Genomic DNA, 21,413 nt, shown 5'->3' with positions numbered 1-21,413 from the left:
TGGTTTTCACTCCTTGAGATGTATTTATTGTAAAGTTTAAACCGATAACTTTAAGTTGTTATTTATTTAACAGGATTTGCCATGCTTTAAAAGTGAGCAAGAATGTTACACAGACAGAGGTCAGGCTAGGGACTGTTGAGGGAGATTTCACAGTTACTGGGGAGGTTGCATCAGTTCCTGACAACAGGAACCACCTTCCTGCATGTGGATATGAAGCGCACCCTCGTGTTACTGTATTGTACTGTGAGCAGCAGTGCATTCACCTTGCTGTTGTATTAAATTAAAAACGGTACATGCAGTTATCAGTAAAACCATGTGCTATGTTAGAATTTATTAAATTTTATTAAAACTAATTTAGTTTATCTATTCAATTCAGTGGAACTATTACATTTGTTGGAACTATTTTTCCTTGTGTAGTAATATATTTAGGAAAAAAATAAACCTATATTCATTTTTAAATAAAAATGTGTCTGTGTCTTTATATATTAAAACTAGTAACCCATTTTATAAGTGCAATAATCACTCCAAGGTTTTAGTTGTGCTAGAATAACCACACTTCCAGGGGCTAAAGGCACTCGGCAAATCTCAGCTGGAATTTTAATTGAAGATTAGTCTCCATGTCCACCAAGCTTTATATAATAGCCACTTTTGTACACCACATTTTACATACCACACCATTGTTAACTAAGATGGCAGTGGTCCAGCACATTGAAGGTCACACATTTGAAAACAGTTTTCACTCAAATCTGTAGTGTTGGTGGATGCTATTTATCATCTTGAGTTTAAGAGTTCCATAAACTGGAACCAGCATGACTACTACCACACAGGTGGCAGCACAGAAAACAGCAGCTGTCGTACAGAACTGTTGTCAGAATTGGATGCACATCATTTGAGGCTTTCTATTGTGTATACATGTACAGCTGATTTCACAGCCCCTGATTAGCACTAGTCTTGGACTACCCAATATTAAATTAGGTTAGGTAATCCAAGTTTGGTGGTAATCGGGGTCTGTGAAACCAGCCTTGAGAGTCAGGCCACCAATATGGTAATCGACCCACTATCTTTTATTAATATGGTACTCTTGTTGGGTCAGGAGGCACAAATGAGATGAGAACTATCAAACCATCATTACTGCCAGTACATTGCCTGGCCTTTTACTTATTTAAAATGTTCAACTAAACTCATCTTTAACCTGCCTGTGCTTGTTTGGTGTCTCTTTAGGTGTTTAATGAAATCTTCCCAGTATGGACGTACTCATACCTCGCTCTGCTGCTTCCAGTTTTCCTGGCTACAGACTTCCTTCGCTACAAACCTGTCATCATCCTGCAGGGGGCGAGTCTCATTATTACTTACCTGATGCTGATGTATGCACAGGGACTAATGGCAACACAGTTTATGGAGTTCTTTTATGGGGTCTCCACAGCCACAGAGATTGCTTACTACTCCTACATCTACAGTGTGGTGGATTCTGCCCAGTACCAGAGGGGGACTAGTTACTGTCGTAGCATCACGCTGGTAGGGTACACTGTAGGCTCGGTCACAGGACAGGTCCTGGTGTCACTGGCACAGATGCCCTTGTTCTACCTGAACGCCATCACTTTGACATCTGCAACGTTAGCCTTTGTCACCTCATGGTTTCTGCCAATGCCAAATAAGAGCCTCTTTTTCCATCAAGCACTTGGATGTGTGGACAAAAAGGAACTGACAGTCAAGGCTGCAAAATTGCCTCCCAGAGTACTATCTATGGCTTCATTGGAAGATCCAGAGTCTAAGGTTCCACTGAATGCTGAGGATAGCCCTCCTGCTGCTCAATGTGTTAGTACTGAAGTCCTGCAGCCACACAAACTTAAACAAGATACTGTCTTAATCCTATACACAGCGCCCGCTGTACTACTATACTTCTATGATTACTGTCATTTTTAAACTCTTGAAACTCTGCATTATTATTTGACATTCTTGTGTAAACTAATTTGTTGCAAGTTGAGTGTGTTTAACATATAATAACCTCATTCTCTTTTGCTTCCTGGGCTATTACAGTACTTTTAAGTGTTCTATTTTCCCTCATTGAGACATGTGTAGTTATGATTTCATTCATTTATTGGAAGGTTCGCAAGAAAGGGCACATTTTTGGGGGAGGTGGTATAATGTGTTATGTGGGGGATGTAGAAAGAGTTACAATTTGAGTTAGCTTCACAGTGCCCCTTGTTTGTTTCAGTATTTCTCCCTGTCAGTTCTCTTACTGATCAGGGGGTGGTGGGTTTGAGACTCTTTGCTTGCTGCCCTGAAACCCTGCTGCTTTTATCTGTGCAGGTGAACGAGAGGCAGGTTGGCAGTGGTGGTGGTTTTTTGGAAGTGCTCAGGATGCTGTGGCTGGACTTGCTGCAGTGCTACTCGTTCTGGCCTCTGCTCTGCTGGTCGGCATGGTGGGCTCTGGCCACCTGCGGATACTTCCAGGTGATCAATTATGCCCAGGCACTGTGGGAGGAGGTCCTGCCATCCCAGGACTCGGACATCTACAATGGCTGTGTGGAGGCCATCTCAACTTTACTAGGTACATGAGGGTGCGAACACCAGGAATTGTGCCAGGTGCTATTGTGGACTGTACATCTGTACGTATATTTAATACAGTAATCCCTTTTTTCTAGAGGCTATTTAACATGTGAAGATCTAAATCCGCTGGAATGTGTTTATCTCATTGCGTCTTATGTAAACTGCTAAACCTTACTTATACATACTGTAACCCATTTCACAACGTCAAAAAATGCTATAACCTAACAATTCACTATACTGCTGGAAGCGAGGCACGTAACCACAGAACTAATTACCTTTAAGAGAAATGCAATATTCTCAGGTTTGCTGCTTATAAAATAATTTGCTACTACTGAACTGAATTGAGGCTGGAAATATCCAGAACAATAAACTGTAAATGGGTTACTTATTAATGTGCTTATTTTAGTGCACAACAATTGACCCCGATCTGCATGTGTTCTTTCCCAGGTGCTGTCGCAGCTTTTGGTGTGGGCTATGTGAAGATATCCTGGGAAGACTGGGGGGAGCTGGTGCTCTGCAGTTTCTCAGTTGTCATTGCTGTAGCTGTGTACATTATGGATACTGTCAGAAACATTTGGGTGTGCTATGTGTCGTATGTTGTTTTCAGAAGCACATACATGTTGCTAATAACTATTGCAACGTGAGTATCTTTCCTGTAATGTTTCCTGTATATAAAAAACACTCTCTGATCTCTAGCTAACTGAGTACATAACAAGTTGCTGTTGCAGTGAAGTAAATATCAAGGGACTGGTACAACCTGTAAAAGAGACGGATTCTACAAAATCAGCATTAACAAAGCCCGTTTTCAACTGCATGCTCTTCATATGTGCAAGGCATTTGTTAATTTATGGTAGGTTGCTAATAGGTGAAAATAAATATTTGAAGGATCTCAAAAAATTAAGAATTATAATTTGAAAAAAATCTTTGCTATTCCCGGCACTGAAATAAAAAAAAGAAAATAAAAGGAAAGGATTCTGTTTGCCCTCAGACATACGTATTTACAGCATAGACGTTACAAAAGAGCATTGAAAAAAATGGCTGGACCTGCCACAGTTTTTGGCTTTTGAAAACTTTGTAAAATATTAGTGTGATTTCAAATAAAAATGTCGTTTTAGTTAGCATATACATAACCCTGTGATGTGTTTTACAGTTGAGATTTCTTCTCTGTTTTGGTGACAGGTATCAGATAGGGGCTAACCTGAGCATGGAGAGGTACGCACTGGTGTTTGGTGTAAACACTTTTGCTGCTGTCGCCTTACAAACTTTAATCACTGTCATTGTGGTCGACTCCAGTGGACTTGGACTGGACATTTTTACTCAGGTAACCAAAACACCAAGCTAAGTGGTTTAAGTGGTTAATTCATAGCCTACTAAAGTATCTTCATTTGCATGCGTTCTGATATCCCAGTAAGTCTATAAAGACAACAGTGTTACCACTGCAGAATGGGATACCTATTCATGTTGTAAATTCTTTAACACTAGAAAGACCAGAGATATACTCATACCTAGGAGCGCTACAGCAGTCTTTCTGATGGATGTATTTAAAACACTGTAAATAGTATTATGAAGGAGAAACAGTTGGATATAATTTTATTTATTTATTTATTTATTTTAAATTGAGAACAACTAACAAAGCATATATATACATGTATATTTTAGCTCAAAGAGCCAGCTGCCCAACGTTTCGATATGTTGTACATATCTTTCTCAAGGGAGCCTGTGTTTGAATCAAAACATTGGAGGTATTTATAGGTGTTTGATGGCATGACAACTACTCGTTATTGTTTATATTCAAATCCATGATTTTATTCCTACATGATGTAATGGTGTTCTATATGTGACATCACTTTTACTTATATCTTTAAATCTATATTAATTCTAATAAACATTATTTTATATAAACTTATATTTATATTATCATGCAATGCTGGCTCTGAGGATCAGCCTTGATATGGTCTCCCCAGCGCATCAGCATGCACAACTTTTGAATTAATTTTGTTTATTTAATTATTTTTAACGTTTATGTATATATTTATTGGAATTAATTAGTTCATTCTTTTCTGTTGAGTCCCGCTGGCGTAATTGTGTTCAGTCTATTTATCCATTTACTTTCTTTTATTCTTCTATATGTCGCATTGTCTAATTTTACTTGTTCTAATACTACAAACTTTATATCATTTATGTCATGTCCTTGACTGGTGAAGTGCTGTACTATTGGTTCATTCATTTTTTTTATTTCTAATTAATGAAAGGTGGTTCTGAATTATTTTCTATAAAGTTGTTCCAGTCTCTCCAACATATTTTATTTCATCACATTTTTCACAGGCTAGTCCATAAACAACATTGTTATTTTTACAGTAGGTATTAGTTTTTAGTGGATATGTGGTGTTCTTATGTTTAATTATATTTCTACTTTTGTCTATGTATTTACACACTTTACATGTACTGGTGCAAGTATTTGTAGAACCTATTCTGTCAATTATTCTTTTATGTTTACTGTGAACTAGAATATCACCTAAATTAGCTTCTCTTTTGAATGCTACAACTGGGGCCTTAAACACTTTTTTCAATTTTTCTGAATTATGTAGAATACGCAAGTGTTTCCAAACTATCTTAGAAATATTGGGCAAAAGTTTAGAGTAAGTCATTACTAATGGGACTCTCTTGACCTTTTTATCTCTATTTTTATAATCTAGTAGATCATCTCTTTTTAGTTTATTCACTTTTCTTAACTCTGTCTCTAATTCTTTCTTTGTATCCTCTTTTTTTTAAGATTTGTTTTTAATACATGTCTTTGTTTTACATAGTCACTTTCTTTAGAGCATATTCTTCGTATTCTTATTCCTAGCCCCTTTGGGATTGCCCTTTTAGTGTGTATTGGATGTGCAGAGGACATGTGTAAATACTGGTGCATGTCAGTAGGTTTATAGAAGAGGTCAGTCTCAATTGAACCTTCTTCAAGTTTTACTACGGTATCTAAAAATTCTATTTCTTTTCTTGTCCATCGAAGGTCCACCTTAATATTATTGTGTATTTCGTTTGCCATTTTATGAAACTGGAAAAGAGATTCTTCTCCATGTGTCCAAACCCCAAAAATATCATCTACAAACCGAATGTATTCTAAAGGTTCTCTTTCTGATTTTCTAAGTAATTGTTCTTCCCATTTCCCCATGTATGTACTGGCAAAATGCATTCCTAGTTTAGATCCTATTGCGGTACCATCGTTTTGTTTGTAATTTTTATCAACAAATGTAAAATAACTGTTTTCTAAAACTACATTGATCATGTTCAGCACCTCTGCTGTGGGTATTGATTTATCTAGTCTATTATCTAGTGCTTTTTGACAAGCTTCTAAAGTTTCTTTATGAGGGACACTTGGATACAAGGATTTTACATCCATGCAAAATAAAATTGTATTCTCTGGAAGGTTGTGCTTTAGTGATTCAAGTCTTTTTAAAAATTGTGTTGTATCCTTAACATAGCTTGGTAATTTCTCAACTTGTGACCTAAGTTGTTTTTCTGCTATTTCAGCTATTATGTGTGTTGGATTATCAATTGTGCTGACTATCATTCGCATAGGGTGATTTTCTTTGTGCATTTTAGGATTTCCTCTTGCTAGGCCTATTCTTGCATTATGTGGCTGCATGTATTTTTTTAATTCTTTTGATGTAATGCCTTTATTGTATAGTCATATATATATATATATATATATATATATATATATATATATATATATATATATATATATATATATATATGAACATTTATTTTACAAATCAAAACAAGAAAATGTAAATAAATAAACATCTGAACAGACATCGGCTTACAACATACTGTGAAAATCAGCAGTGTTATTACTTTATGAAAATATGTCTTTGGCCACTTGCAAAGAAACAACCGTGGCGTGGATGTACTGTACTTCATGTACAGTTTGTTTTATCTGAAAACATACATGTTTAGCTACTATATTGCTTCCTTTGTTTTGCGGTAAATTCATTTGGGTGAAGTAAGGCCTTCACATCCTACTCTTCCAGGATATTTTTTTACTTTAATACAGTGTTACATATAATGGCTTTGATTCCCTTTGGCAAATGAACGAATATTCACACACTTGTCAGGGTTTTGAACGGGTGTCCCAACATGTTTGTCCCAGCACTAATTATTTCTTTCTGTCTGCTTTCTTTCCCAGTTTCTTATTTATGCCATCTACTTTGCCATGATTGCAGCTGTTTTCCTTGCAGCTGGACTTTACAAATTTGTGGTAAGGTGGAGAAGGAGCCATACGCCTCAGACTGTTGGTGGAATAACTAAGTCTGAGTTTTCAGCGAACCAAGTGTCTCCGAATGACTGCAGCTACCATCAGTAAACACATCTTGAAGCCTTCACAATGCTAGACTACTACTTTGATGTATATTTGGAAACTTGCTAAGATAATGTTACACTATGAGTGTTTTTTTGTTTTTCTAAGTGAGGGGAGAAGTTGGTCTCTTTACAAAATAAAGATACAAAATACTTTTCTGGGACATCCATATTTTTGCACTCTGTTACAATCTTTTCAGAATTATAAACCAATCAAAAATACAGGAGATACAGCCATCCTTGAAAGTTTGATAGCTGTATTTCCCATTGTATCAAAGTAATAGAGACCCCCTTCACTGCAGTGCATGCTAAAACCAGCAGTGCTGCTAACTTGTTTTATGCTGCCTATTTATTTATTTATTTATTTATTTATTTATTTCGACTCTAATGTAGTGTCAGACAGTACACCAACATGGATAGGGATACATATTAATCGGCACCACCATGCATTTTGGTATGGTAACTATCTGTGGATGGAAAGTGTTTGCAACACATGTATAATCTAAAGCTGTTACAGAGGTGACATTACAAAAAGAACTGTAGCCGATCATGTGTAAAGAGGTAGGAGTGTCATCAGAGAACCTACAATCCTGGACATATAGTCAGTCTGCAGTTCTGGTCTATTCCAGCAGATGATTTGCAGTGCAAAAAAAAAAAAAAATAATAATAATAAAAAAAAAAAAATATAATATATATATATATATATACATCTATATATATATATATATATATATAATATATATATATCTATTTATAAGTATGCTTTTTATTTATTTGCATTTGAACAAGTTTAGCAATAAAACAGTAAGGATGAAAAACGAACTGTATGTTCAATATCTAAAATCGCTGTTGATGTAATATTGAAAAGTAGTTCAAAATAATTTGTGTATCTGAAATAATAATAAAGATGAAAAATATTTGCTTCCTTTTTTATATTTTGTTTGAATCGTAATCTAATGCCTGCGTTATTGATTTGTTTGGTATAAGTAGAGAATGTCCAAAGCGGATATTTTTTTTGGGGGGGGGGGGGCGTTCAGTAAGCACGTGTGTTTGAAAATAATAAAATGTCAGCCTCCATGTTCGCTTCAAGGTGTTTGGTAAGGCATGATTGGTTGGGAGATGCCCGCGTGATGGTGTTAGAAATTGCTGCGCGAACATTTGATCTTCCTTGGTGGTCCAGGGTGCTGAAATTACGTATTAACAAAGCCTATAACAAAAAAAAAATAACGAAACCAGTTGTTTTAAAGCTTTTAAAATTCTACAAACACATTTACAAGGGAGAGAAACAGTCATAACATTTGAATAAAACAAATAAATAGTGCGTTTGAAGGCTTATTTATTTATTTAGCATTCTTCTTTCATTTTGCTAGCTTTGAGATAGGCGAGGTTGAAGCAAGGAGCGGCGACGAGACCAGACCACCCACAGACTGAATGTGGTGAAGTCTCGCCAGCTGCAACTGGAAAAGCGGAGTGAGTGAGAGACCGGAGAGAGGCGGGCGCCATTGCAGCAAGGGAAACTGCCTGGCTTGATTAAGAGCAGTTAATTTAAAAACTTTGGAATTAAGAAAAATAAAGTTCCTCCGGCGTGATCCCGAAACGTTCTTCCACAAATCGGGTATATTCTGCAGGATCAGAGAGGGATGAAAGTTCGAGGCCGGCGGAGTGAAAAGAAGGTGGTGAGAGAACGTTAAAAAAAAAAAAGTTTTGTCTTTGGAGACAAAGAAGGAACTCTCGTACTTGCCCCTTTCTGTGTACTGCATAGAATAACTATATGGATTTGTATGTAAATTAATCAACGGTCAAACAAATTTGGAAAGCTAGCTGTAAACTGTTTTTTTTTTTTTTCACGTGAGAGCCCCAAGAACATTTAGGCATAGTGGGGGTATGTTGGTATGTGGCAAAAACGTATTCATTTTCAAGACGTTTTTGCCCGAAGAAAACCAAATGATGAGCTGCATAGAAACCGACTCATTATTACGACGTTTCTTAGATGGCTTCTTTTTATTATTTGTATTTATTTATTTAACCCGTGGTTGCATAATATATATTTACAGTGCATATGCTGCTGACCTGTTTTATTTTCTGAAGCAGTGTAATTAAAAATAGGTTAAATGTTAAACAAATCAGAAGTGTATACCGGTGAGTTTTTACATATAACCATGCATTACTCTATAACTTAAGCGACAGGTTGATGCTTTGCAGACCTCTCAAATGTACTGGGAGTTAATGGCACCCTTACGTTTTGTTCTCATTTATTCCAGTTGTAGGGTAAGTTAATGGCTAGACTGAAGGAAATCCCCTGGCCCTAAGAATGAGGCCCGGCGTTTTTTTTAAGGGGTGGCTTGTGTTATAAATAGCGACGTGAGGGTATTTGTCTATATCTTGGCCAATCTGGGGAAAACAATTTTTAGAACAAACATGCCAGCCATTGAGCTACGTTACAATTACAGCATGTTGTTGGTTGGGTACCTGTAGAATACTTTACGTACCTCTTATTAGTGGTACTTACAGTCCAGTGTATTTGGTGCAATTTTGTGCGAACGTTGAAATGTTGTTGTTGTTTTTGTAGTTTGTTGTGAAGTTAACACGTTATTTTTTCGTGTACTGGTACAATATGCTTGATGCTAAAGATATTACATTTTTAAAATTATACTCTGTTAAAACACGCGCTCTTAAATAATGTAAAATTACAGTATGCAAGTTTATCTATCTATCTATCTATCTATCTATCTATCTATCTATCTATCTATCTATCTATCTATCTATCTAGCTCAAAAATAAAAAGGTACTGTATATAACCCAGAAGCCACTGAGTGTATACTTGTACCATGTTAAGTTTCCTATCTATGTATTATTATTATTATTATTATTATTATTATTATTATTATTATTATTTATTATTATTTCTTTCTTTATTAGAAGACACTTACCCAGGGTGAATTACAGTTGTATACAATAAATGCATATCAGTACAATTAAGAGCAAGATACAAAATACAATGACTTCAGCCCTAATAAAAGCAAATACAAAACACAGTACGATTTGATATCGGGGCAGTTAAAGAGCAGGTAACACTGTTGATAGTTACATCAGGGTTAGATAAGAGTGCAAGTGAAATACAAAATACTACAGATTGGGTTAAGTGCAGAATTAAATACAGTAAAATAGGGAGCAGATAAGTTTAAGTTAAAGTGCATTAAAGGCAGAGTGCTATGTAGACCAGAAGGGGAGAGTAGAGTTTTACAGATGTTGTCTGTGTGTTTTGAGGAAGAGCCGGAAGGTGGTCAGGGACTGAACAGTCTTAATCTCCGTAGGAAGGTCGTTCCACCACTGCGTGGTGAGGGTGGAGAAGGAGCAGGCTCTGGAGACAGGGGAGCTTAGAGGAGGTACAGCCAGTCTTCTAGTGCAGGCGGAGCGGAGAGGTCGGGTGAAGGTGTAGGGAGAGATGAGGGTCTGGAGGTAGCTGGGTGCAGTCTGGTCAAGGCATCGGACATTTCCCCACAGCTGAATTGCAAAGCCATCAATTGGGGTCATGGACCAGATACTATAACGTTGGGTTTGTCTAAAAAAAAGTAAACTAAAGGTTGTCAAATGACTCATCCCAGTCAAACAAGGGTGAGTCTCTGCTAGGATTAAATTTTTGGTGATTTAATGATTCTGAGGCTTCTGCTAAAAGCACTGGATAACCAAGGTGCAGTGGAGGTTAATAAAACCCTGAAAGGAGAGCATCAGTTTGATATTATTGCATTGTATTTTAGTTTAATTCATTTGACAGTATTCCAAGCCTACTGAAATCTGACAGTGTTTGAGATGTGATCCGATGAATACAGCGAGTGACAAAAGTATTCTTTCAGTCTGGCTCTTGATAATACAGCCAGGCGCATATCCATAACAGCACTGGCAGTCTACTGTAGGAGTTTAACGGGTTTCATTACTTCCTTCTGGCATGCTCCAAGCATTATATACAGTACCAACACAAAATGTGAAAATAACAAGTGATTTACAGAACGATTGGGGGTGGGGTTTGTCCTCATTCAGATCTCTTACTGACTATCTTGGCATCCCTGAAAATAGATAATAATCTTTTTTAAAATATGCAATATATTTGAATGAGCCAGACATCTCACAAGTAAAACTGTACCTCAAAATGTTCTCCTTTTTCAAGGAAAGCAGTACAACTAGGGGGTGCAGAGTTTGTTGACAGATTATATGTTTAGCGCGACAAGGAAAGAAACTACTTTTTACAGAGTAGTTGTTGTGCAGACAGCTTTTTAAGTTAATCTTTTTAGTTGTTGTGCAGACAGCTTTATAAGTTAATCTTTTGCACAGTTCTAAACTGGAATACTTAATGGCAACTTTTTTTTTTTTGGAACATAACATTCATGAAGCATTTTTGTGTTTTTAAATAAACAGTTTTTATGTAAAACAGTTATGTTTTTCTTCATCACGCTATAGCGAACCCTTCTGGCCAAAAGCCCAGTGAGCTCAAAAGCGGACACCTACAGGGCTGGTCTTTGTCCTCCAGAGGTCAGTAGCTCACTGCCATCTGTTCTAGAGGTCCGGGGTGTAAAGAGGAAGCTGGCTCGGTCGTGGGATTGGAGGACGCCCACTGAACCTTCAGTTGGCCTGAGCTGTGTGGGGAATTGCAGTGGTGAGGGGAAAGATGATTGAACTTTTCAAATTTGGGAGAAAATTAGGGTAAAATAATTGGTCACACTAAAATAAATAAAAAGTCTTTAATGGTAAAAGGGCGTATATATATATTTTCTAAAACAACTGCAATGTAATTATGGCTACTTTTTTTTCTCTCCAGCGATTGTCTAGCATGTCTCCTCCTCTGCCTTGCGTCAGACTTGCATAATGAACGGCAGTGGCAATGGGACAGCCCTGGGAAATGTCCCCTCTGTGGAGGACAGCGGCGTCATCGTGGTCGAAACGATCCTCATCCTAGTCATTGCTGTCCTAGTCTGCCTCGGCAACCTGGTGATCGTGGTGACTCTGTACAAGAAGCCCTACCTGCTCACACCTAGCAACAAGTTTGTCTTCAGCCTCACACTCTCCAACCTGCTGCTGTCAGTGCTGGTTCTGCCCTTTGTCATTGCCAGCTCCATACGCCGTGAGTGGATCTTCGGCGTGGTGTGGTGCAACTTCACCGCCCTGCTTTACCTGCTCGTCAGCTCGGCCAGCATGCTCACTTTGGGAGCCATTGCAATTGACAGGTAAGACTGAGTGTGGAGCACCATGGTTTTTCCTTTTCTTTGAGGTACAGTCGCCACCGCTTAGAATGGGCATGTTTGTGTTAACGTGATTCACCCGCAGTAAGTGATGGACTGTATAAATTCCCAATCAGTTCAGTAATCAAAACAAACAAGTGTATTTGCGGTTAAAAATCCTTAAGACGCTCATTCACTAATAAAAAAGATGTTTTAAAACCTATGAATATAATAAAAAGTACAGTAATCCATCATGTTTCCGACTGCGATGGGACCAGAGTAAAAAGGCACATAAATTAAACCTGTTTTAAATACCATTATACACAGCTGTAAGACAGCTGTACTTTAATGTTATTGTTTTGAGATTCATCTTTTTTTCGGGAGCTCCCTTAAATCCCTTGTTTAGAAAGATACAGGGTATTAATGCTTGTAACAGGCTATCTGTCTGCCGTGTGGATGTGTGCATGTAGGAGATCGAGACGGAGGTTGAAGTTGATACGCCCCACAGACGAGCAGGATTTATTTATGTATTGTAGCTCTGAGCTGCAGGGTTTCCAGGATATAATGAGACAGTCAACAGTTGCAGTTCAAAGCAGTAGAAAACCGCTGTCTTTATTTATTTTTTTATTGTTAGTGAACAATGGCTCTCATTCCTCTCCTCTCACTCACAAACCAACCTCTCTCTCTCTCTCTCTCTCTCTCTCTCTCTCTCTCTCTCTCTCTCTCAGTTCTCCCAGGGCCAGATCCCGCTTCTCTCTTTCAAACTGTCATCTCCACACACACACACACACCCACCCAAGTTCCTCTCTCATTGGTCTCTTACTGCTTGTGTCAAACCTGCTCCCACACCCCTCGGTGACGCACTCCCGTACAGGCTGTCTTTCAGCTCTAGTCACGCTAACAGATCTGAACAAGAATAATGCAGTTTACAAACGCACATTATTTACAGAGTACTCGCATCCCCTTCCCCAGTACATAATCCGGTCCATTCCCACATTATCCCCAGCTTTTTGAAGCAACCTTGCATTGTTTGCTGACTGAAAGAGTTCCAAGCATGCTTTAGCAAACGCACAGCATCTAACAGAGACATTTTATTTACACTGAATTGCTTTTCTCTTTCCAGTCAAGCTTGCTTGCTGTTGCAGTCAGTGCTGTTTTTTCAAACTCTAAATATTCCTGACACTACACTCGACGTGATAGGTTATTATAAATTATACAAATAAAGATTATACTCAGGAATAGCTTTAAAGCGAATTATTTGTTTATTTTTGTAAAACATTACTTTTGTCACCCCCCCACTCCTTCAGTCGTGAATGGTTCATTTCAGAATGTGTGTAGGCCTAGAGGTGCTGTGTCGTGGAGAGACTGTTTATTAAAAGCAGCCAGAGAAACGTGTGTTTTTAAAAGTTTGTAGAGAATTCAGTAACATTTTATTTAGAGAAACTAGAGTCAAGAGTGAAGCTAATACGATGATCCATTTTACAAAAGGTACCAGGTGGTTATGTTTATGTGCTTTTTAGCTTTGCTTTGATTTTTGAGTGTTGGAATTAGGTGGTGTGGTGTTCTATGCATGGAATATCATCTATATGCAAGATAAGATGTACTACATTTTATTTAACAGTGAACACAATCAATGTGTGGTTAACAGGGGCAGATCTAGCCTTGTAGCTTGTCTGGTTCATTAAATTCTTCAAGGTTCACAAAAGGTTCTCTGTGACCCCACTTCAACTCAGCAGATTTATAACATACCTTAAGAATGTGCCTTTCAGTGCAGTTTGGAATACATTTGCCAGTAAATGTAAGTAACATACTAAGCGTACAACTATAATAAGCAACACTTGGAGTTATTCAAATATAAAAATAGCTTATGTCTGTTTCTTTCCCAGTCTTTCTCTGTAAGCTGAATTCAGTGCGTGATGTACAGGTGTTTTCGTTTGTTGCATCACAGATACAAAATCATTGCCAGCTGTTACTGCTGCTATGTGGAATTCAGATTTTTCTTGATGTTCTTTCAGTTTTGTAACTGCTGAACCCCAGATTTTAAAGGACTTGTGTATAACCTGTCATGGTTCTCTGCATTTACTTTGTTTCTGTCAAAATGCATGGAATATTTACAGTAGGCGCCATCAAATTCTGCAAAGACAAAATAAGTTATTTTTCCCAATCAACAACATTCTTTCCCTGCACTACTCTCACTGAAAAATAAATATATAAATGAATTAATACATAAACACATGAGATTTATAGATTAATAAAATATTGTACAGACAATCTCATATATAAGCATAACATTTTTATCATTATAAGGATATTTATCAATCTTCATGTTTTGATAGTTTCACAAGTTGATGGAGTGCGCATATCCAATAAATAACTAATATCGCTTCTGTTCAAATCCAGTAAAAAAAAAAAATTAAAAAAAGGCAAACTAGGTTAGCAACACTAGAACCGAAAGGGTTAAAAAAAATCATTACATTTGTCTTAAAATACTTCTAAACAGTAAACGTTATGTTTTTATTTTAAACATTTCAACAAGAACACCCTTGACTACAAAGTAGACTCAGAAATAATTTGATAAATTACACAACATGATTTTTTCTAATCCACTGATAACTTAGTGACTATGGTGGGTGGTTTTTTTTTTTTTTAAACTTTACTAGATTGCTGCATTTAAATTTCAGGTTAATGTAATGTAAGAACGCAGTATCACTTATTTGCTAATTTACAAAAACGTAAAAAATTGCTGCATTTAGTCTGTCATTGCGAAGTTAACTAATAAAATTTGTAGGGTGACGTATTCACTATGTTTATTCACTAATTTACATCAAACGTAAAAAATACTTAAAAACGTACAACTTTCCTGTCCATTGCCAGAGGCCCTCTTGGCAATGATCTCTTTCTGGTATTTTTAACATTTTCACATTTTTTTCCACAGCTAAAAAATACCTTAAGTTTAAAAGACTAGTCTGTGTGTTGCCAGAGGCTCTCTTGGCAACCATTTCTGGGTTTCTTTGTAGCCAAGCTTGTTTCACATCTAGCCAATCAGAAGTGATAGGGGTGGGACGTAAAACACTTTTTAAAATATACATACAACTACAACTTTAGCCGAATAAATGCCTGGAAGCATCTAAACATATCTGCGATTTTCGAACATACACAAGCCACCTGTCTAAATGACTAAAAACACAGCATATGCATAGTTAAACCCCTTAGTCATATACAAAAATAGGGCCCATAGCAGCTAGAAAAACACAGCTATATAAATAAAGTTTGCTTTGTTTGCGCTTTAATTTTAATTTCACTCTTGGGTGTGTTTTCTCCCTCTCCTTCAGATACTATGCTGTGCTCTACCCTATGGTCTACCCCATGAAGATCACTGGAAATCGAGCTGTAGTGGCTATCCTCTACGTGTGGCTGCATTCTCTCGTTGGCTGCCTGCCCCCGCTGTTTGGCTGGTCCACCTTCGAGTTTGATCAGTTCAAGTGGACCTGCACGGCCGCCTGGCACCGGGAAGTGGGTTACACGGCCTTCTGGATCACCTGGTGCGGCCTTCTGCCTTTCATGGCCATGCTGGTGTGCTACGGCTTCATCTTCCGGGTGGCGCGGATCAAAGCCCGCAAGATCCACTGTGGGACGGTGGTGATCACTCATGAGGAGTCGTCGTTGCAGAAGAACGACCGCAAGAACTCCAGCACATCTACCTCTTCCAACGGCAGCCGGAAAAGTATTGTTTACTCAGGCAATCAGTGCAAGTCCTTCATCACCATCCTGGTGGTGATAGGTGCCTTCGTGTTGACCTGGGGACCTTACATGGCCGTGATCAGCACCGAAGCCCTGTGGGGGAAGGGCAGTGTTTCCCCCAGCATGGAGACTTTAGTGACCTGGCTGTCATTCAGCAGCGCAGTGTGCCACCCCCTCATTTACGGACTGTGGAACAAGACTGTGCGCAAGGAGCTGCTGGGGATGTGCTTCGGGGACCGCTATTACAGGGAGTCTTTCGTTACTCGCCACAGGACCTCCCGGCTGTTCAGCATCTCCAATCGAATCACAGGTAAAGAAAATGGAGTTGCTTGCTGGAGAGGCATGGTTAACACGCAGAAGTTTATATGCAGTTGACTACTGGGCGCACATGCTCACCGATTTAAAAAAAAAAAAACAAATTTGTGACTGCAAAATGTCTGATGTATTAAACAAATATTAAAAAAACTAATTCACCAGAGAGGATGCAAAAAAAAAGCCTTTTTTTCACACACACAGGTCTTTCAGCATCAATGAAGTAGAGGTATTAAAAGAGGTAGAAAGTAAGCCCTGGTATGATTTAACAGAAGGTGCTTATGGACTACTATAGCAGTATCGTGAACAGTTCTATAGAAACAGGTGAGGTTCCTGAAGACTGGAAGCTTGCAACTGTTCTACCATGATTTAAAAAGGGAAATAAGACAGATGTGGGTAATTACAGACCTATTAGTTTAACTTTCGTAACATACAAAATGATAGAAGCAATATTAAGAGGTTAGCTTGAAGACTATTATACAGCAACAATATTATAGGGAATAGCCAGCATGGATTCAGAAGAGGGAGGTCATGCTTAACTAACCTGCTTGACTTTTTTGAGGGTGTTACAGCTAATGCAGATGAAGGCAACGCTTATGATATAATTTATCTTGATATTCCAAAAAGCCTTTGACAGTTCCACGTGAAAGATCAGCAGGAATACAGGGGAGGACATGTACTTGGATACAGAAAAGTTTAAAAGCAGAAAGTAATTGTTAAGAGATGTGAAATTGGATTGGGGGATTGTGGTACCACAAGGGTCTATACTTGAATCCTTTCTGTTCCTCATTTATAGAAATGACTTGGATCAAGATTAGTGTTCTGTGATACCCCATTTAGGGGGCCTCGATATGATATCGGACACAGTGTCATGATATTCAAACTATCACGATTCTTTGGATCTTATGTCCCTTACATGTTAGAAAGGCTGCCTTTGTAATACGAGGCCAATACACAGTTAATAATGCTACAGCATGGTGGAATGCTTGCTGTTTTATATATATATATATATATATATATATATATATATATATATATATATATATATATATATAAAAAAATCTGGGCAGTGCTCGGCCAGTTGTGCGCTGCCCCCTAGGAACTCCAGGTCACGGTCGGCTGTGTCTGGATTTCAACTTGTGATCTCCAGGCTATAGGGCGTGCCTTTACTGGATGCGCCACTCCGGAGCCCCTATATAATTTTTTTTTAACAAGGTTTGCTAACATTTTCATAAATGAATAAGCTTTAGTCAGATAATTAAATTATATATTACTGGTATACCGTACTTAAATATTTAATTGTTTAACTAGGCGCATGTCATCAAGTGACAGACAGACCAGGAATATGACCCACTAGCTCAGTGGTCCTCAAAGAGGCAGCTGTTCTTAAATTATGAGTCCTGAACACATTTCTGGCTGGTCGTAGCATGGGAAAATAAAGAAAGCTTTAAACACGTTTTCCAACAAAAGCGTCACAGCAGTCTGTTGACAGTGCTGCTCGCTTGTGCTGTGCTTGTACGTACTCTACAATACGATCAACCAATTGAATATCTGCATTTTCTCTGCGGTAGCCCAATCATAAGTTAGCTGGGTGGGACATAAACTGTCTGTTTCAGTTGCAGGTACTGACAGTAAGTTTAACCAATAGAAGAGTCAAATATCTGCCAAGTTTTATGCAGCTGTCCAATCATAAGCTAGCAGAGGCCGTTCACGGTATTCTGCATGAAAATTGAAGGCGAGTGAGTAGCCAATGGGAAAGTGAAAGATCTGACAGCTGTCCAATCATTCATGACAGGGTTTTAATATGCTGAGTAAGCACTGAATTTTGCCGACTTAATTTTTTTTTGCCGAAATAATACATTTCAGTATTTAGAATTTAATTCTCTCTCTATATATATATTTATTTTAAATTTCACCAGTCAAGGGAAACCCTTTATTAGATTTAGTTACGAATCCACTTTTTCTGAATAATTGTACTGGAGATGAGCGATCTTTAAAACAGAGTAGTGTTGACAAATTTGCCAAATTGAAACAAAGCGAGACGCTATCTTTCCTGTTTTATTTTAGTTTATTCACGGTTATCTGTGTAAACATGCTATTCAAAAATATGCATATTTTATATTAATTATTTAAATAAGTGCACCACGCACAATTACTACTTGAGACTTGGCCTTATCAGAGTGAGCTAAGAATAACTGCCACTAAAATGCTAATATTATATTTATATATATATATAATCTCATGGGAAGGCAGTATTTAAGTCAGAGTGCCTGCAAACAGCCAAGTAAGATCAAATTACTTTGAGGACCACTGCACTAGCTTGATTCCTACCTTCAGTGCTTGGTGATATTTGCAAAAAAACACCCAAAGAAATGTACCACCTAAAGTGTTTTATGAAATACCAGTGCATAAGAAACAGTCCTAATTTGTTAGTGTGTTAATATGGATAACTCTACACTGCTATTTTAGTAGATTTTTTGTTTTATTGCAGTTTTCTGAGTCAAGCATTTATTGTTTTTTTCTTCCCCACAGACTTGGGCTTGTCTCCACACTTGACAGCAATGCTGGCAGGAGGAGGACAGCTCACAGGACACAGCAGCAGCACTGTGGACACAGGGTTCAGCTTCTCTCAGGACTCAGGTAAAGAAAAGGAAGTGAGGTCCCATTAATCAGAATGATTTCCAGAAGTCTTGATAAAACCAGTGCAACCGAGTATCTCACGTGATGCAGTTTATTTTTGTTCACAAAAATTTATTAGGAGTCTAATCTGTATATACCTTAGAATGCATGTCACTGGATAAAATGCAGTAAATGGAGATACTGCAGTTAAATAAGTGTATATGTCTGTTTTCTTTCAGGCACAGATGTCATGTTGCTGGATGACTTCACTTCAGAGGGTACACACCACTCTCATCACAGTGGCTGGTCACACAAGAGGCGGAGTTCTGTCACGTTTGAGGACCAGGTGGAACAACATTCCAAAGGTGCCAAAAGAAATTGTAGTATTACTTGACAAATATTTTTTTATATGATTATGGAAAGGATGTATATGTTTTAAAAGGCTATTTCAAATGAACAGGGGATAAGAAATGCAGCTGTGATAGGTATAGATCGTGGGTTTTTAGGGTCCTCATTCAAGAAGCATTAAAGAATGCTAACATCATGGAACATATGTTGTGTTCCAGGCCAGAGGCTAGAACAGTGTATTTCCTGTGTGCATATGTTTCATTTTGTAGGCTTTGCTCGTGATCACAAAGGGCCCTATTCACAAAGCTTTAATTATTACATTTCAGTAATATAATTAAATAAACTTTGCCACGAAGTTGTTGGCACAGTACATTCCACATTTGAGTTTTAGTCAATTTTAGTCTTTTTGAAAATTAACTAAACAAAAAAAACTTTATATGCCAACATGTACTAAAATTTATTTTATTATTTCCTAGAAAACTCAAATTCTTCCAAACTTCAAGTGACAGCAGAGATCCATAAATCACTGGACAGCTATGCCTCATGTCTGGCTAAAGCCATAGAGACAGATGCCAAATTATTTCTGTTTGGGGATGAAAAAAGTAGTTTGTTTTCTGTCCGGCCTGTGCCAGTGAACCTTGGCAACACACAGCGAGGACCCAGGTACCTGAATGGGCAGAGACTGAGGCTGGAGAGCATCGATGAAGGAATAGTACATGATGGCAACGAAGAAGAGGAAGACATTGAAGAAATTTGTGCTTAATTCTCATTTAGCTGTTTGAGACAGATATACTGGTCTCTGGAAGCTACGTTTCCAAGAACCAATAGACTCATCATCATTGCTGAACATTGTAGCAGTTGATTATTGGGGGGTGTCCACTACAGTCACGGGACCAGAATTTATAGGAAATATTGCGTGACTTGCCTTTTCATGCATTTGTTTTATTTATCTTGCTGTTTCTTTACCAGCACCAGTAAGACTGCAAGTCTATTGAAAGCTTGATTATATTAATCTTTATTTTCTGTGCATGTAGCAAACTTACTGTAGAAAGGACTATGAAACATTGTAGATCCAGAATGTACGCGTGTGATCATAAGCAGACTATATTCCTTTTGTGGAAATATTATATGTGCAACTTCCTAAATTGTCAATACATTTTTTTTTTTTAAGTAGAATTACATTTTTACACAAATCCTAAAGGAGGGGTGTGACATGCTTGTTTTGGGCCCCTAAAACTGCTGAAATATAGCACGCTTTATGTCTGGAAAAGCATTCTGAAAACTTGCATGGCCTGGAGTTTTGGCATTAAGGGGCAAGAGAAGATCTGTGTCTAATGCCATATTTGATGATTCATGAGTCATATAACCTTTACCTGAATCCCAGTCCTGATTGGCTACATCAAGTACATATGCTTTAGGAAAGGGAAGTTAATCTGACAGTGGAATCCTAAGTAATGCAATATTAGGAATTCGACACGTGGGTCCACAGCCAGTTGGTAACCAACTTGATATTGGGCACTTGTGGACTGTAAAGTATACATTTGTTTGTGCATAGAAGACTTTCTCAAATTCATCGTTCACCCCAGGAGAAAAGCAACTGTGAAGCTGGTGTACATGGCTTTCAGGACAGTATTAAACAATTTTACTAGTCAAATGTTAACTTTTCTTCAAGTCCAAAGCATTTTAAATGTCACACTGTTTTGTGTTCTCAAACAGGCATTAATGACACCACTTCTTTATAGTGCTGTTCACAGTAATATTATTTCCACAAGACTTGACTGATTCATATGAGAGGACATATATAATGGTACTATGCAGTGGAATATAGGACCAATTTTACATGTAACTGCTTTATTGGTGGAACCTGTGAAAAGCAGTCAAAACTGGTTGTGTACTGCCATTACTTGACTTCAAATATGCAGTCCAGAAAAAACTTCCATTAGGTTTAACACCGTCGACACTCTTCGTCCAGTTGTGTTACACAAACTAGTCCTTTATTATATATATATATACTTATATAGTATATATATGTATTATATATATAACGGTAATAAGATATATATATATATATATATATACACAATATATATATATATCTTACATATCTCTCTTAGTAACTGAAAATATGCATGTTATTTAATCAATGTGTTGCTGTATATACAAAATAAAAACCACTGAATGTCTTGCTTTTTACAAGGAGGAGAGGTTTCAAGATATTGGAGGTCTTGAAAGCTTGCGATTAATTATTGTTTAGTTAGTCCAATAAAAAGT

At 37.6% G+C, this 21,413-nt stretch overlaps 2 protein-coding genes across 3 annotated transcripts in view; both read left to right on the top strand.

Moving 5' to 3' along the window:
• Positions 1 to 7,577, top strand: part of LOC121320583 (thiamine transporter 1-like) — an 8,411-nt gene extending 834 nt beyond the window's left edge. Inside the window, exons 2-6 of the mRNA XM_041259039.1 lie at positions 1,222 to 1,815; positions 2,311 to 2,551; positions 2,998 to 3,190; positions 3,730 to 3,871; positions 6,740 to 7,577. Of these exons, the coding sequence (XP_041114973.1) occupies positions 1,222 to 1,815; positions 2,311 to 2,551; positions 2,998 to 3,190; positions 3,730 to 3,871; positions 6,740 to 6,916 (1,347 nt within the window). The 3' untranslated portion in view covers positions 6,917 to 7,577. The remainder of the gene's footprint in view (positions 1 to 1,221; positions 1,816 to 2,310; positions 2,552 to 2,997; positions 3,191 to 3,729; positions 3,872 to 6,739) is intronic.
• Positions 7,578 to 8,018: 441 nt separating this feature from the next.
• gpr161a (G protein-coupled receptor 161a) lies at positions 8,019 to 21,063 on the top strand. 2 transcript variants are annotated; one of them, XM_041259038.1, is made up of 6 exons: positions 8,019 to 8,582; positions 11,723 to 12,128; positions 15,455 to 16,173; positions 18,708 to 18,815; positions 19,034 to 19,159; positions 19,619 to 21,063. In XM_041259038.1, exons 2-6 carry the CDS (start codon positions 11,770 to 11,772, stop codon positions 19,903 to 19,905), a joined length of 1,599 nt encoding a protein of 532 aa, XP_041114972.1. In that variant the 5' UTR covers positions 8,019 to 8,582; positions 11,723 to 11,769; the 3' UTR covers positions 19,906 to 21,063. The 2 variants fall into 2 exon arrangements, with proteins under 2 accessions (XP_041114972.1, XP_041114971.1); XM_041259037.1 differs by having other exon boundaries at positions 8,019 to 8,585.
• The last annotated feature ends 350 nt before the right edge of the window (positions 21,064 to 21,413 follow it).

This window comes from Polyodon spathula, chromosome 9, assembly GCF_017654505.1.
Source record: "Polyodon spathula isolate WHYD16114869_AA chromosome 9, ASM1765450v1, whole genome shotgun sequence".
In the NCBI taxonomy this organism is placed as follows: Eukaryota; Metazoa; Chordata; class Actinopteri; order Acipenseriformes; family Polyodontidae; genus Polyodon; species Polyodon spathula.
Note: the sequence above shows the minus strand (reverse complement) of the source record. Positions and strands in the feature narration are given on the sequence as shown.

Excerpts from the sequence above, each read along its gene's own strand:
- gpr161a (XM_041259038.1), top strand. The coding sequence starts at position 11,770 with ATGAACGGCAGTGGCAATGGGACAGCCCTGGGAAATGTCCCCTCTGTG. Across the intron at positions 12,129-15,454 it reads GGAGCCATTGCAATTGACAG|ATACTATGCTGTGCTCTACC; the intron begins GTAAGACTGAGT and ends CCTCTCCTTCAG. Across the intron at positions 18,816-19,033 it reads CAGCTTCTCTCAGGACTCAG|GCACAGATGTCATGTTGCTG; the intron begins GTAAAGAAAAGG and ends GTTTTCTTTCAG.